Genomic DNA, 17847 nt, shown 5'->3' on the forward strand with positions numbered 1-17847 from the left:
CCCGGCCCTAAGTTCAAGCCCCAAGACTGGAAAAAAAGGCCAGTATTGGCTCCATGGTTCAAATAGTAGAGCACTATCCTTGAGCAAAAGAAGCACAGGAACAGCATCTAGGCCTAGAGTTCAGAATTGGCAAAAAAAAAGAAAAAAAAAACAGAGATCTACCCTGCTCTCAAGACAGTCACAATAAAAACTTCAAGGAAAATGTTAATGTTATTCTACCAAGAGAAAAATCCCATAGTGATTACAGTATCTAACTACTAACCTCTGCCTTATATATTAAAATTATATTGAAATCTGTCCTTCATGTTAAAGTGGCACTTCCAAATCTGTTCACTTTTCAAACATGGAACTTTTGAACTGGTGCCGGGTACAGTTCATGCCTGTAATCCTAGCTACTTAGGAGGTTAAAATCTAAAGATCCTGGCTTGTAGCCAGTCAGGGCAGGAACGTCTGTGAGAGTCTCATCTCCAATTAACCAACAAAAAAGCTGAAAGTACAATTGTGGCTCAAATAGTAGAGTGTAGCCTTGAGCACCAAAGGTCAGGGACAGTGCCTAGACCCTCATTTCAAGGCCCAGACCAGCACCAAAAACAAGAAGAAACAACAACAACAACAACAAAAACCCTTCATTAATTAATTAGTTAATTAATTTGCCAGTCCTGGCTTAAACTTAGGGCCTGAGCAAAGTCCTTGGGCTTTCTCAAGGTTAGAGTTCTACCACTTGAGCCATAGCACCACTTCCACCTTCTTCTATGTATGTGGTACTGAGAAATCGAGCCCTCTACCATTAGGCCAAACTACTAGCCCCCCAAACCCTTAATTTATGAACCCCAACATAATGACAAGACTAACAGATTTTTTTTCTTGATTAATTGTGGGGCTTGAACTCAGGGGCTGGTCACTGTCCCTGAGTGCTTTCACTCAATACTAGTGCTCTACCACTTTGAGCCACAGCACCACTTTCCCAACAGATTTTTTTAAAATCTAAATTCACTTCAATAAAGTCCATTTTTCTTTTTCTTTTCTTTTTTTTTTTTTTTTTTGGTGAGTCATGGGGCTTGAACTCTGGGCCTTGGCGCTGTACCTGAGCGCTTCAGCTCAAGGCTACTGCCTTACCCCTTGAGCCACTGCCCCATTTCTCATTTTCTAGTAATTGGAGATAAGCGTCTCATGGTCTTTAGTGCCCGAGCTGGCTTTGAACCAAGATCCTCAGATTTCCGCCTCCTGAGTAGCTAGGATTACAGGTGTGAGTCCTTGTGCCTGGCTAAGAAAGTCCATTTTTCTTCACCTTAAAAAAAAAAAAATGGCGCCAACAGTGAATCCTAGTGGTAGAGTGCTCACCTAGAAAGCATGAAGCCCTTATGTTCAATTCCTCAGTACCACACACTCAGAAAAAAGCCAGAAGTGGTGTTGTGGCTCAAGTGGCAGAGTGCTAGCCTTGAGGAAAGTGTCCAAGGACAGTGCCCAGACCTTAAATTTGAGCCCTAGGACTCATAAAAAAATAAATAAAACAACTTTTAAGAATGTTGTTTACCTGTTGGTCTAATCTCCAATTCTCCAATTATCATTTCTAATGCTCTTTTTTTCCCCCCAATGTTTTCTCAACGACTTAAGAGTCCACTATTAGGGGCTGAGTTTCTGCACAATGCTGTCTACTTCAGGGTATTCTGGTTAGTCTTTAGACAGGCAGTAAACATAAAAACTAATGATCTGGTGCAGTGTGGGGAGCACATTAAGGGTAGATGCCGGACTGTACGTGGCTTCCTGTGAAGCTACAATAGTGCATCAAACAAATTCCCCATCATGGTCTCCCAACCTCTGTCCTAAAGCAAAGCAGAGCAGGGCCTGCAGGGGAACCACCAACTCTTTGTTTAGAATGTTAATCACTATACAAGTTATCCTTGAGAAGCAAAGGGACAAGGTGAATGTTGGGAGCCTTTAAAAAAACTGGCCTTTAGGTAGGTGCCTGTGTGTAGCAAGCTAAGACTATGAGAAAGTCCGAAATGAAAGGAAAGCAGCAAAACAACATTAATTTCATTAATGTTTTAAGTCTATCACACCTTTACTTCCAAAGTAGCACCAAATGCCATTCGGAAATCTCCATTAAAATCTTTAGTAAAAATTCTTTGGAATGTCTGCTTGAAGAGAGAAGTGTTGAAAGAATCTCCCATCACCATGTGGCCTCTATGTGAGAAGAAAAAAAAAAAAGATGTTAGGATGACTGCAAGCCCATTCAGATGCTCCCTCAGTATTTACAAATAAGAAACAAACAACTCTGAAAATATACCAAAAAAGGCACTACTGAATAACGTAAATGGAAAACATCATGTTTAGTTTATAAATAGAAAAGAAACTATTTCCAAAATATTAAATAGAGTACCCAATAAGCGCTTCAGAGTGACTATAGTAGTTACACAGAGCTATAGAGGATATAGGATTATACATATTCACATGCAAAAAAAGGAACTCCTATGCGGCCCTGGCAGGAGTGGCTCTTATTTAGTATATTTCATGAACATAACTTCACACCAGAGCCAGTGCTGGGGGGGGGAGGGAGAAGAATGAATCTAATTCCATCAAACACATTGGTTGCTCCCCTGCACAGCTTCCAGAAAATCAGGCACTACCCTACCCCTCATGAGGACAAGAAGTACCAGCTAGCTATTCATAAGTAGAATCTCATGCCCAGTTCAGGGCTCTATGCTTATGTTTCTGAAACTGTTCCATGTATGTAAGTCACTGGGATTTTGCCCAAATGTAGGTTTTGATTCAGTAGGTTAAAAGGCTGCACTTCCAATGATCTCACAGGTATAGCTAATGCTGAATGATATTCTGCTTCCTGTTAGAATCACTGGAGGAACTTTAAAAACATCTGATGCCAGCTGGGCATGGTGGCTCATGCCTGTAATCCTAGCTACTCAGGAGGCTGAGATCTGAGGATCAAAGTTCAAAGCCAGCCCCGGCACAAAAAAGACCCCCCCCCCCAGACTCTTATCTCCAATTATCCAATTAGCCTCTAGAAAACGGGAAGTAAGGCTTGGCTCAAGGGTAGGGTGGTAGCCTTGAGCTGAAGAGCTTAGGGACAGCACCCAAGCCTAGTTCAAGCCCCATGAACCACCAAAAAAAAAAAAAAAAAAAACCCACAACTTGTGATGCCTACTCTAGGCATGGGACACACATCTGTAATCCAGCATTCAAGGGGCTGAGGCAAGAGAACACACCAAGTTTGAAGTCATTCTGTGGTAAATGCAGAAACCCTGTCTCAAAAAGAAAACAAGCTGCTGGGAGTTTGGCCTAGTGGTAGTGTGCTCGCTTAGCATGCACTAAGACTAAGGTTCAATTCCTCAGTACACATACCTAGAAAAAAGCTGGAAGTGGTGCTGCGGCTCTAGCCTTAAGAAAAACCCAAGGATAGGGCCTGGAGTTTGGCCTAGTGGTTAAAGTGCTTGCCTAGCATGCATGAAGACCCGGGTTCGATTCCTCGGTACCACATACATACAAAAAAGCTGGAAGTGGTGCTGAGGCTCAAGTGGTAAAGCTCTAGCCTTGAGAAAGTCCAAGGACAGTGCTCAGGCCCTGAGCTCAACCCCAGGACTGGCAAAAAAAAAAAAAAGAAAAGAAAAACCCAAGGACAGTGCCCAGGCCCTGAGCCCAAGCCCAGGACTGGCAAAAAAAAAAAAAAAAAAAAAAAAAGAAAAGAAAAGAAAACATAAATAACAGCAACAAAAAGCAGATGCATGGACCAAATGTCTGCTAATTAAATCCGAATTTCTGAGGAGACAAAACCCAAAACAGTAGTTTTTTAAAGTTCTCTAGGTGACTCTAATAGGCAGCTTGGCATTTAATAGATTAGAATTTGAAATTCATATCTCTTATTCTTTCATGTGTATCTGACTCTCCTACATAGCTGCATACCAAAGCTTCTGATTCCAGTCTGGGACAAGTTCCCCAGAGCTTGTAAAGCTCTTGCTCTAGGCTCTGAGCATGCTGAGAACCACAGCTTTACATTTGGACTTGTGGGTCAATACTAAGTTAGATTCTGAATCAGTACATGCTGTAGGCTAACATGACAATTAGTATTAATCACAAAGTATGGTCAGTCCACCTAGCCAAGTTTTTTCTAATTGCTCAATCAGCCTCTACTTTCCTCCCTTATCTCAAAGAAGTACTATGGTCTACTAGAAGCAAAATATTCCATGTTTGCTATTTTCTTTCATGGCCTACATACAAGTTTCTAAGAAGGAAACAGTTACATAGATATAACTTGTTTGTGTGAACCCTTGAAACTTTCTACCTATCCACTGCTTTTTCCTCTAAGTGGACACACATTCCCTCCCACATACTCAATGAAAGCTCCTAAATTGGCCTATCAACTTTTAGGGATCCATTACTTATTTCTTTCTTTAAAATAACTCATATTTGGGGTTGAGAGCGTGACCTAGTGGCAGACTGCTTGGCTAGCATGCATGAAACCTTGGGTTCAATTCCTCGGTACCACATACACAGAAAAAGCCAGAAGTGGTGCTGTGCTCAAGTGACAGAGCACTAGCCTTGAGAAAGCCGAAGGACAGCACTCACACCTTGAATTCAAGCCCCAGGACAGGCAAAAAAAAAAGGAAAGAAAGAAAAGAAAAGAAAAAACACATTTCCCAAGGGTTCACTGTCAACATACCCAGTAAGATTTGGACAACACTTCATCTCCAAAAGTCCAGTTTGATCAAGGGCACAGGCATAAATATCAATGCAGTGACCATTTGCAGCTGTCCGATTAGCAAGCATCTCATAGTGCTGCAAAAAAGAAGAACTAATTTTAGGAAACAATAACTTTATTCCCAAAGTATATTCTTTCCCCCAATCTTGGGGTTTGAACTCAGGGTCTGAACACTGTGCTTGAGTTTCTTTCACGCAAAGTTAGCACTCTATCACTTGATTCATTGTGCCACTTCTGGCTTTATCTGTTTATGTGGTACTAAGGAATAAAACCCACGTGTTTATGTACTCTACCACTAAGCCACATTTCCAGCTGCGCCAAAACTATGCTTTAATATACCAAAGGATGCAACCAAATATGAAGATCCTATTCTTTAAAATATCCTAATAAATGAAGAATTTAGCTATCAACTTTAAGCCCTGTATTGCCATCTATTCTAAGAGAACAGGGGCAATAATTTAATAGTATGATACAAGATTATTGTTACAAGAGCATCGTGGTTTCCAGGACCATAAGGCCTCAATAAAGTAGCTTTTACTTAATCCAGAGATTTCTAAAACTGGCACTAGATGGCTAGAAGTCAGAAGGAATACTTACCTTGGTTGCCTTTTTCATAAACCGTGCATTGTCTTTCTCAATGTCATGCCAGGAACGAATAGGAACCTTTAATTCATCTCCAACCACCATGCCAGGTCCTTGGGTTGGGGGCCCTCCAGTAAATAACATTATTCTGGCTCCTGTGTTTGGAAACGTGCCCTGAGACAATAAATAGCATTTCAGAAGAACAAAACTCATCTCTAAGGGGACTTTCCATTTCAGGATAAATATACTCCAAAAAATGAACTCTCCTGTATTTCCAGCACCTCTTTATCTGCTTACTACTTATGATATTGCAGAATACAAATGATGCAAAAACACAGCACTCATTCTCTCCCTGTGAGAAAAAGTGGAAAGTGTCTGTGAGTACTTTCACTGCTTTAATTTTCCTGATACACAAGTCAACTGATATAGGCCACAAAAGATTTCTAAACAGAGGTAAGAAATAAAATTTCTAAGAGCAAATCTATAAAATCTGAGAGGTCCCTGTAAATTGAAACTTACCTCCAACAAGCCAACAGCAATGGATAAGGCAACACCAGTGGATCGCAAAGGCCTCTTCCCTTGAGTAACTGGCCATGGGTCCCTCTGCAGCTCCCCAAGAAGGTCTGTGAGGTTCATGTCAATCTTGTGAACAGGCTGCAAAAATCTGCACAATTTTACATAGATGTATCAATCATGGTATAATAAAGTACTGTAGTCTTCAAACCTGTATGTTATATAGCCAACTTCCCTTCGGATAATTAAAATAGAAAAACCCCGCAACATTTTTTTTCTAAATTACCTCTAAGTATAAACACCAAGGAATTCAAAATACTTTTTTTTTTTTTTTTTTTGCCAGTCCTGGGCTTGAGCTCAGGGCCTGAGCACTGTCCTTGGACTTTCTCAAGGCTAGAGCTCTACCACTTGAGCCTCAGCACCACTTCTGGCTTTTTTCTATGTATATGGTACCGAGGAATCGAACCCGGGTCTTCATGCATGCTAGGCAAGCACTTTAACCACTAGGCCAAACTCCCGGCCCCCGGAATTCAAAATACTTTTATTGCAGAATTTATTTTAAAACTTAATATTTAGTGACTTTTAAAAGTAGCATGAAAAGTGGGCACAGTGGCTCATGCCTGTAATCCTAGCTACTCAGAAGGCTGAGATCTGAGGATCACAGTTCAAAGCCAGCCTGAGCACTAAAGAAGATAAGATTCTTATCTCCAATTAACCACTAGAAAAACGATAAGTGGCGCTGTGGCTCAAGAGTAGGGCAGTAGCCTTGAGCTGAAGAGCTCAGGGACAATACCCAGGCCCAGAGTTCAAGCCTTATGACCAACCTACAATAAAGAACAAACTCAGCAGGCACCAGTGGCTCATGTCTATAATTCTATTTATTGTTGGGGTGATGTACAGAGGGGTTACAGTTACATTCATTAGAATGGGTACATTATTTCTTGAACATTGAAACTGTGAGACTTTTATCTCCAATTAAGCACCAAAAAAGGTTGGAAGTGAGGCTGTGGCTCAAGTGGTAAAGCACTAGTGCCCAGACCCTGAGTACAAGCCCTAGAATCAGCACAAAAAAAAGAAAGAAAACAAGAAAGAGAAAGGACAGGAGGGAGGGGAGGGAGAAGGAAGGTAGAAAGAAGGAAGGGAGGAAAGTAGACATTAGCTTAATTTAAGGAACATGATCCTAAGGTCATGCCTAATGTGAACCCAGTTCACTTAAGTCCATTTATATGGACTTAAAATTCAGTTTCATGACTCGATCCTTGGCAATAATAAAGAAATATCTGGTTTCTTACCAGAGTAAGAGACTAAACTCAGTATACTATCAGAGGTTGCATTTTACTGAGACTTTTGGCTATAACCCTAGAATGGTGCAGCCCTAGGCATTCAATGTGTTGAATGTAGTGAGTATATGCTCAGCGGTCTATTTGAGGGTACTCCAAAGAGGTCTACTTGGTTTTTTCCAGTTTTACTTAAGGATCAAGAAACCATGTGTATGGGAGGGGGTAGGGGTAGGAGAAGTAGAAAAACATGGGAAGGAATAACAATGTTTAAGAAGTAGGGGCTAGGAGTTTGGCCTAGTGGTAAAGTGCTTGCCTAGCATGCACAAAGACCTAGATTCGATTCATTGGTACCGCATACATAGAAAAAGCCAAAAGTGGCACTGTGGCTCAAGTGGTAGAGCTCTAATCTTGAAAAAGCCCAAGGACAGTGCTCAGGCCCTGAGTGCAAGGCCCAGGGCCTTGCAAAATAAATAAATAAAAAGTAATGTACCCACTACCTGATGAATGTAACTGTAACTCCTCTGTACATCACCCCGACAATAAGATAAAATTAAAACATTTTTTTTTAAAAAAAAGAAGCCATGTGTATAATCAAGAAGAAAGAAATGACAGTACAATACTATTCAAACCTTTCAGATGAACGTATGAGCTGAGGAACTACATTCTTGTAATCCTAGCACTCAGGAGGCTAGAATTACAGGACTGTCAATTTGATGATACATAAAGACTATCTCCAATCAATAAATAAAATAAAAAAAATATTACTGATTGGACGTTTATTTATTTTAATAGTAAGAAACCTGTAATAATAGAAACTAATATTGTTCTTCTTTTACTCCCAAGGGCTGAGCTACCACCCACTATAGCACAAACAATACTATTTGTCGGGCTCTCACCTACCTGCTGAAAACAAAAGGGTGTTCCTGAGGTTGAACAGGTCTTGCTTGCTGCATGGGCATGGCTGGTTTGGTGAGGCCCAGCATATCCTAAAAAAAAAAATCCAGAAAGATTCATTTCCCAGTCAGGAGTTCGGCCTAGTGGTAGAGTGCTTGCCTGGCATGCAAGAAGACCCTGGTACCATGTATATAGGAAAAAGCCTGAAGTAGTGCTGCGGCTCAAGTGGTAGAGCGCCAGCCTTGAGAAAGTTCAAGGACAGTGCTCAGGCCCAGGAATGGCAAAAAACAAACAAACAAACAAACAAAAAAACCAGAACAACACAAAACAAAAAAAACGATTCATTTCCCCTAACACTAAAATTGAATAACTAGATTTTTTTTCAAAGGGGGGGGGCAGTGTTGGGGCTTGAACTCAGGGCCTCAGCACTGTTTCTGAGCCTCTTTGTGCTCGTCTAGTACTTCACCGCTTGAGCCACAACACTACTTGTGACTTTTTTTCTGAGTAGTTTATTGAAGATAAGCGTTTCACAGACTCTCCTGCCTGGGCTGGCTTTGAATGGTGATCCTTAGATCTCCGTCTCCTGGGTAGCTAGGATTACAGGCGTGAGCTACTAGCACCTGGCTTGGAATTTTTTTTTTTTTTTGGCCAGTCCTGGAACTTGAACTCAGTGCCCAAGTGCTGTCCTTGGGCTTTCTCAAAGTTAGAGTTCTACCACTTGAGCCAAAGCACCTCTTCCAGCTTTTTCTACGAATATGGTACCAGGGTTTTCGTGCATGCTAGTCAAGCATTAGGCCAAACTCATGGCTGGCTTAGAAATTTTTAAGAAATGTCTTTGCTCTTGCTTCTATACAATAGATACAAACCTGGATTTGCTTTGCAGTTAAATCCTTGGTCCCTCGGAAGACATAACTTTTGGAGATTCCTTCACAGCTTAGTTCGTGAACCTGCACCATTCTCCCAAAAGTGATGAGACCCACCAAAGCATTTGGAGGAAGGAGACTCAGGGACATTTGCAGAGACTCTTTGAGTGCTTGAAGGTCATCTTCCTCCAGGCATGTGTCAACCACATAGAGAAAGATCAGTGGGGACTGAGCACCTCGCTTAAAAAAAAAAAAAAAAAAAAGATAAAAAAGCATAATGATCAGTATATGATTTTCAAAGCAGGTGAGGTATGAAAATAGTAAGTCTCCATCAATGTTTACTCCTAGTAGATGAGATCTATATAAACTTCCACTTGCGTCCTTAAGTGACTCATATTCTTTTTTTGTGTGTGGGGGGGGGTCATAGGGCTTGAACTTGGCCTGAGCGCTGTTCCTAATCCCTTCAGTTTAAGGCTACCACCCTATCCTTACACCAAGCCTCCTTTCCTGTTTGCTAGAGGTTAACTGGACATAAGAGTCTCAGGTCCTTTTATGCCCGGGTTGGTTTTGAACCTTGATCCTCAGCTCTCAGCCTCCTAAGTAGCTAGGATTACAGGCATGAGCCACCTCGCCCAGCAAATTACTCATATTCTATTAAAACAATCAGAATGTGAAAACTCTTCAAAGCCAACCCTTCAAATCCAACAACATATTCAACTATTTTGAATGTACACAAAGTGCCAAATATTGTTCCAGATTTCAGGATATATCAATAAACAGAAAGAACTCAGATTCCTGCCTGCCCCAATAAGCAAACTTTCTGAGCTGTAAAGATTAGAAGGACTGCAACAACCCTGAGTATAGGCAGAGAGCAGGATCAAGTATTAAAGTGGAATCCAAAGCCTAAGGGCAAACACCCTCAGGCAGACATGTTCCTGGCATACTGGAGGAGTCACCAAGACCAATAGGGCTGAATTAAGGCAGAGTGGTCAGTACAGCTTTGAAGACTGTCTTTTGCTTTGAGTGAAAGGGGAAATGATCTTCATTAGAAAGGTTTCAGACCAAAGAAGTAACATGATACATGTTTCAAAGAGCTCTTGTAGTGGAGTTAAGAACACAATACAAATGGGCAACAGAAAAAAAAAAAAAGTAAAAAGATACCATACATACACCTCTAGGATCTGTTGCCTTCACAACTCTAAATTCCCAGACTCTTAGGAACAGAATCAGACCTCAAAGTCTCTATAGAGAAAAATCAATAATGAACACTGTTCATTTCATTAAAAATGCAAGATAAAGAAGTTACCTGCAGAATGTATTCAATTGTGGAAAACTGGGGCATCAGTTCAGCAGGCTGATTCACCTCAGATATGCCTGCATAAGCTGGAGGAAACTGAATTGAAGAATACAGTATTTCATTAGGGCTAAAAGACACTGGTATTACACACAATACTTTCCATTTATAAAAAACAGTAATGATAAGCTGGGTGTAGAAGGTAAAAACTTGCCATTTTAAGACTAGGGAGGCTAAGACAGGAAGATCACAAGTTTGAGGCCAGCCTGGACTACATGTTGAGAACTTGTCTGGAGGCGGGAGGAAACAGAGCTGGTGGCTTACACCTTTCTGTAATCCTAGCTACTCTAGAAGCTGAGATCTGAGATTCCCAGTTCAAAACCAGTCCCCCAGCACTAATGTCTGCAATACTCTTAGCTCTAATTAACCAGCAGAAAACCAGAAGTGATGCTGTGGCTCCAATGGTAGAGCAGTAGCCTTGAGAAAGCCCAAGGACAGTAGTTCCCAGGCCCTGAGGTAAAGCCACAGGACTGGCAAAAAAAAGATTTATATACACTCTGAATCTTCATACAGGTAAATCTTTTTTTTCCTATGGTTGAGCCCAGAGCTTCACACTTGCTAAACTTACATTTGACCATTCAGCTGCACCCTAGCACCTCAAGGAGATATTACTGAATAGAAAACATTCATAGTTTCTGAACCTATATTACTTTTCTTTTCATCACTGGGTTTACTATATGCTAGATGTGAAGATGAAATACATCATAATTATGATCAAATATGTGAATGTGTGTTATTAACAGCTTAATAGCTATTAGGATGATTGTGCTATGTTCTCTACAATTTTCTTCAGATAAAGTTTATGCATCATAAAAATTCATTTTTAATATACAAGTCAATGAATTTTGGTAAATTTATTATGCAAAAACACCAAAATCAAGTCTTAGAACATTTGTATCACATAATAAATTTTAAAGAAAAGTTTTGCTTTTTTTTTTTTGCCAGTCCTGGAACTTGAATTCAGGGCCAAGGCACTGTCATTGGGCTTTCTCAAGGCTAGAACTCTACCACTTGAGCCACAGCACCATTTCCAGCTTTTTCTGTGTATGTAATACTGAAGAATCAAACACAGGGCTTTGTGCATGCTAGGCAAGTACTCTACTACTAGACCAAAGTCCCAGCTCCTAAAGAAAAGTTTTTCACAGAGGTGATTACTTGGAAGGAAAGTATGTACCTAGTAAACAGAAGGTCCTGAGTTCAAAGTTAAGTCTTTAGAAAAAAAAAACAAAAAGAGGGCTGGGAATGTGGCCTACTGGTAGAGTGCTTGCCTGGCATGCAGGAAGCCCTGGGTTAATTCCTTACTACCATACAAACAGGAAAGTGCCAATGTAGCTCAAGGGGTAGAGCAAAATAAGCTCAGGACAGTGCCCAGGACCTGAGTTCAAACCCCAGGAGGGACAAAAAAGAGAGGGGCGAGGGATAAAGAAAGAAAAGATCCAGGCACGGTGGTAGCTCATGCCTGTAATCCTAGCTACTCAGGAAGCTGAGATCTGAGGAACCAGGTTCAAAGCCAACCCCTAGCACAAAAGGACAAAAGGACCTGAGACTCTTATTTCCAATTAACCTTTAGAAAATGGGAAGTGGGGCTTGGCTCAAGGATAGGGTGAAAGTCTTGAGCTGAAGAACTCAAGGACAGTGCCGAGGCTGAGTTCGAGCCCTAAAACCCTCCCCCCCATACACAAAAAAAGAAAGAAAGAAAAAAAGAGCAAGGAAGAGAAAAGTGAGGAGGGAAGAGTGAGGGAAAGATGTAAAAAGATCTTTTTTGTCATTTGTGAGCTTTTACTTTGATAGTTCTAATATTTTATATCAAAAACAGCTCAACACTGATACTTGGATCCTAAAGAGATAAAAATGAAAATTCAGCAATTTCACAACCTAGTTAGAATATCTTGTTAATTTACCATTCAGTTAAAATATACCGAAATCAAGTTAAATATGAACAACAGATCTATTTTCTGCATGCATGCTAGGCAAGCACTCTACCATTAGGCCAAACTCCAGCCCCTAGATCTACTTTCTTACAATAATAAATTCACTTCTACAGAAAACTTACAGAGAAATCTATGTTCCTCCTAGAGAAAATGATAAAGATTCACATAATGAAGCCATTCAAAAGAAGACTCACAAATATCCAACATTCAATCCTGTGTTCACAAACTGATGATTGCCAGTATAGATATAAATTCAAAATAACAATTTTTTCAGATTAGGACAACTAAAATAAAACATATAAAACATCTTTAGAAATAATTCACCTACCTGATTTCTTTGGAAACAGAAATTACAAGCCCAAAGCTTTGCTCGATAATCAACCTGACTATAAAAAAAGATAAACATTTCAATGAGGTGCCACTTTTTCAGGCAGAAAACATTCAACTGTAAATTTCAAGTTCAAAACCTTACATAGGCATGTTGGTAAGTGTGGGCACAAATATAGTTTTACAAAACTGCTCTGCAGGTAGAGCTCTGGCCATTAAATACATCAAAAATTTCCCTCAAACAGTTGCAATGAGGAATCAGTAAATCAGTTTTCGCTTTCTCCAGTTTCCTAGACTTTTGTATTATTATTATTGTTGTTGTTTTGCCGATCCTGGAGCTTTAACTCAAGGCCTGTGTACTGTCCTTGGGCTTTCTCACCACTTCCAGCCTTTTCTATGTATGTGGTACTGAGGAATCAAATCTGGGTCTTTGTGCATGCTAGGCAAGCACTCTACCACTAGGCCAAACTCCCGGCCCCTAGTTTCCTAGATTTTTAAAGATCTGATTCTCACAAACTAAAGGTAATTTCTTTCTGAACTATTTCTTACTGGTTCAGCTATATAAAAATACTAAATTTCAATAATAAAAAGACATTTCACATATGGGAAAACCACTTAAGACTATTACCTTACTTGGCCTAGTTTTTAAAAAGTTGGAACAAGAGGCTAGCCTAGAGGAAAAGCCCATGGACAGTGCTCAGGCCCTAAGTTCAGTCCCCACAACTGGCAAAAAAAAAAAAAAAAAAAAAAGTTGGTACTTGAAGATAAGTGTCTGGGTAGATAGACTTCCGAGATTTGCTTCAATATAATGCTTCTGTCACTTTTTTCTCCTTTCTACATTTACAAAATAAATAAGCAACCAGGAGGTCCACAGGATCATAGTTCAAAGCCAGCCTTTGCAGAATTATTTGTGAGACCCTATTTCGAAAACAACCAGCAAAATGTAGGCATGACTCAAGTAGTTGAATGTTAGTCGATGAACATGTGTGAGGCCCTGAGTTTAAACCCTGGTTTAAGGAAAACTTTGTAACTAGTGGTTATCAATTTAAAACTAGAACAGCAGCATTTTTAATATAGGTATAAAAAGTAAAAGCAAAGAAAATAAAGTTATGTTTCCTTGTATAAAAATTTTCTAACACTTTATACTTGTTTAAAAAATTCTTCCAGGCCAGGCCAGGCCAGGCCAGGCCTATAATCCTGGCTACTCAAGAGGCTGAGAGCTGAGGATCAGACTGAAGCCAGACCAGGCAGGAAAGACCATAACACTTTTATCTCCAATTAACCACCAAAGAGCCAGGAGTGGTGTTGTGGCTTGGGTGGTAGAATGCTAGCCTTGAGCACAAAAGCTCAGGGATAACAACTAGGCACTAAGTTCAAACCCCAGACATGGCACAAAAAATTGAGGGGGATTCCAAATCCTCCTTTCTACCTTCCCCATAAGATCCCAAGATTCGAATTTCATGTGGCATATCAAGCCAAGGAGACTCCTTTTTTTGCAGTACTGGGGTTTCAACTCAAAGCTTCACTCTAAGCTGGGCTCTCCCACTGAGTCTACCTCTATCCCTTTTTTGCACTAGTTATTTCTGAAATAGGGTCTCAAATTCGTCTGAGGAAAGCATCTGGTCTTCTATCTACCGACGTAAAGCTTCCCACTGTACACAGGGTAACAGGCACAAACTACTCTGGCTTCAAATTTCAATCCTCCAAATCTCAGCCTCCTAAGAGGCTAGAATGACAAGTTGAAGCCACCTATACCCAGCTATGACATGGAGATTTCTATGAACATTCATTATCAAAGAACCTCAGCTTCTACTTCTTATCTTAAATTTAACAACATTCCCAAATTAAATGACTTTCACAAAAAAAAAAAATCACAAAAATATGTGATTAATTTTGTTTTTGTCTTTGACCAGTTTTTAAAAGAATTCATACCAAAGTGGGTTGAGAATAGCCTTGCAAGTTGGCCTGCTGCAAAGCACAGGTTCATACTGCACTGGAGGCAGGTCTGCACGTTCTTTTAATGGTGTTAGGAGACAAGCCAGGGGAACAACCATTCTTGTAGCCTCAAGACGGCTGGAAGGCCACACATTCCAGCTGAAACGCACGCCATCTCGTTCTTCGTTCTGCTGAATGAACTCCAGATAAGTTGCCATGATCTAAAAAAGAACTAAAGATAAAGCTTTATTTATATAAGAAATTCTCAAAAAACAAAACCCTGTGGATACATAAAAGTTAACTATCTTACCTATGACCCTCCAAATTTGATTAACTCAGTTACCTTTGTTACAGTCCTCAGAACTCAGCCTCCTGAGGAGCTAGGATTACAGGTGCAAGCCACTGGTGCCCAACAGATCCCCAACAGTCTCACTTGGGTAGGAAATGGGTGTTAGCACAGTAATTAAAGAAAATGGTAGCAAGAATACCAAAAAAAAAATAGAAGAAAGGTGGAAAACCTGCCAATGTATGCATTATTATAGAATGTGGGAATAGGGGATAGTTGGAGAATAGCTTCTAGACATGGTGTACAATATTGTATGATATGTTCCTGTTCCTATACAATACATGCAATAAAATGTCTCTAGACAAAAAGAGAGAGGGGAGAGGGGAGATACCTCTGGTGAGAGCCATCCAGATTTCCCTGGGGAAACAGATACAGACTAAATTTTATCTAATACATGAGTTTGAAAATATTGGAAAGACCCTTTGAAAATCCCAAAACTGGCCAGGTGTTAATGGTTCATACCTGTAATCTGAGCTACTCAGGAGACTGAGATATGAGGATTGGAGTTCAAAGCCAACCCAAGCAGGAAAGTCCTTGAAACTCTTATTGCCAATAAACTACTCTGGAAAAACCAGAAGGGGTGCTGTGGCTCAGTATCAGAGCACTAGCCTTGAACAAAAAAGACTCGAAGTGGGAGATAACTATTTTAAAGTATCCAAAGGCTTTAAGGTAAATGGATAGTTCAAAAATTGTTACTGAAAAAGCAGATAGATCCAGACTGCAGCCTATAGCCTTATGCTGGGTTTTCACTGTGTTCATAATCTGAAGGTGTCAAATTGGCAGGAAGTAACTGACAGTTGCTTGAAAGCTTTTCTAACAGACCCACAAAATACCACAGCACTATATTCCAGCACTTATGGATGGCAAAAATTAAAAGAATATGATAAAACATTAGCTGATCTTATAAAAGCTCAAGAGACAGTACCTGAAGCTAAAGCTATCCAGGCAGAATAGTTCAAAATCTAATAAAAGTCCCCAAAAGATGAAAAGTATGTGCAAACATGTTTATTTAATAGAGATTCAATTTTGCCTAAATATCACACTGATTAAATAAGATCTCAAGTCCAGCCTGAACTATACAGTGACTTCCAATTCAGCCTGACCTATAGCTTAAGACTCTATCTCAAAAAAAAGCAAATAGGGGCCAGAAGTTTGGCCTAGTGATAGAGTGCTTGCCTAGTATTCACAAAGATCCAGGTTAGATTCCTCGGTAGCACATACATAGAAAAAGCTGAAAGCGGTGCTGTGGCTCAATTAGTAGGATTAGAACCCAAGGACAGTGCTCAGGCTCTGAGCTGAAGCCCAAGCCTGGCAAAAAAAAAAAAAAAAAAAAAAAAGCAAACAACAATCTAAACAATCTATAACATGGTCTCTAATGCCACTTCATGCATTTCTGAATAACAATTGTCTCCATGTTATTTTGAGAAGCACCACATTGCAAGTAATTCAGATTTAAGGCAATTGCCAAGAAAAGCAAATGAATTGTTCTACGCAGAACCCAGACTACAAAAAGTCCAAATGTTTGCTACAACAAAAACTCTAAAACATCTACTTGCTATTTCTGGCAAAAGTAGAAAGCTGAAGCACTTCTGCTGCTTCCTGGGGGACAAAAGTGTGACTAAAAACAAGTTCTAATAGAATTATCGGCAAGCATCCTTAAACCCTTGCTCCATCTGAAAACACTGATAAAGTATTAAGTAGCCCAAGGGTCTCTACATATTAAAACCTGACGTCCCTGTCCGTTCCTTTGGTCTAAATCATCGGTTGGTAACCTTGAGCACACAATCCACAGAAGATTTCGAAGGGTCTAAGAATCCTACAAAGTTTTATGTACGTTTTCCCAGAGCGGCTTACGCCACATTTACAAAGGATAAGGGGACCTTAAGAAGTAAGCTGAATGAATGAATCCATGATATGGAAAGATACGGTGGGAACATGCAAACAACAACAAAACTCATTTCATACTCATCTCTGTCCATGACACAGTGACCACCTGTGGACCAGAGGAAGTAAAGCTTAATCCTTAACAGCAGTCTAAAAACCTGGGTTCTGGTTCCAGCTCTGTCAGTCACAAAGCAAAACGTTCAATTATCAAATGGAGGTCGGGTCCTACCAGCTGGAGTGTGGAGTCCTCTGCCAGCAGGGAGCTTGCAAATCGAAATCACTTTCCAGCAAGGATCTGGGTCTTCAATTCCCGGTAGTTTTCCTGCTAACCACGAAAAGCCTTCGTCCCCAAAGAGGCCCACCTGGCCGGCCTGTACGTCCCGGTTCTTAGCTGTCCTTTTTTTCCTCCCATTCACTGGCCCGAGGCACTCTCCTGGCTGACCACTCTCACCACGAGAAAGCCGTCCGCGCCCACTTACGACGAGGCCCAAAGTCTGCCCTAGTCCAGCTCAGCGCTCAGCCGATTGGTCAGCGCACCATGACGTCACTCTGCGGCGACGTGAACGAGCCATTCAGAGTGCTCCACTAGAGAAGGAACGGAAGTGAGATACTCAGTGGAGCCGTGTCGCCAAAAGAAGGCTCCCGTAACACCATTCCCTAAACTCCAGTTCGCAATCCTCAGAAGCCCGCCCTCATTCAATATGACTCCGGCTACACTATGGTGCGAAAGTATCGCTCAGTACCTCAGTCATAGGAAGCGAGAATGGTGACGTGTAATCCCGGAAGAAGGCGGGACGAGGGAGGGAGTAACTTGAAGCTGCCGGAAGAAGGCGTCTGCGTACGGGAAGGGGCGGGACAGAGACTGAGTGACGCTTGCGCACTAGCTTTCCGCCTGCTGATTTGCTGTCACACCTTCTGCACGGCAACTCAGATAGTTTCTGTGAGATCATCCCTGTCATACTCCATCAAGGAAACAGTAATTGGGAATTGTTGCATTTTAAGAGACTAACGAAGTTTATCTTTTCAGGGAACATTATCTGTAGCCACAGATTTAGGAGTGGCAAAAATCCTCACGTTTCACATCACGTTTCATATCGTTGCAGAAGGCTTTCCTTGACGCCTCCTTACACAAACGAGCAAACAAAAGCAGTAGCAGAAATAGAAAAGTAACTCCAGAAGAGCAGAAAATGCATTTAGACAGTAAGTTTGAAGATTCGAGATATGTAT

General features: G+C 40.8%; 1 protein-coding gene across 1 annotated transcript in view; it reads right to left on the reverse strand.

The window, feature by feature from the left end:
• Positions 1-17390, reverse strand: part of Sec23b (SEC23 homolog B, COPII component) — a 36421-nt gene extending 19031 nt beyond the window's left edge. Inside the window, exons 1-10 of the mRNA XM_090351938.1 lie at positions 16850-17390; positions 14388-14622; positions 12457-12514; positions 10150-10236; positions 8847-9083; positions 7987-8072; positions 5813-5957; positions 5309-5467; positions 4673-4788; positions 2061-2184 (exon numbers count right to left, since the gene is read on the reverse strand). Coding sequence (XP_090208064.1) covers positions 2061-2184; positions 4673-4788; positions 5309-5467; positions 5813-5957; positions 7987-8072; positions 8847-9083; positions 10150-10236; positions 12457-12514; positions 14388-14608 — 1233 coding nt within the window. The 5' untranslated portion in view covers positions 14609-14622; positions 16850-17390. The remainder of the gene's footprint in view (positions 1-2060; positions 2185-4672; positions 4789-5308; positions 5468-5812; positions 5958-7986; positions 8073-8846; positions 9084-10149; positions 10237-12456; positions 12515-14387; positions 14623-16849) is intronic.
• Positions 17391-17847: the final 457 nt, after the last annotated feature.

Source organism: Megascapheus bottae, chromosome 18 (assembly GCF_031878675.1).
Source record: "Megascapheus bottae isolate mThoBot1 chromosome 18, mThoBot2.hap1, whole genome shotgun sequence".
Classification (NCBI taxonomy): domain Eukaryota; kingdom Metazoa; phylum Chordata; class Mammalia; order Rodentia; family Geomyidae; genus Megascapheus; species Megascapheus bottae.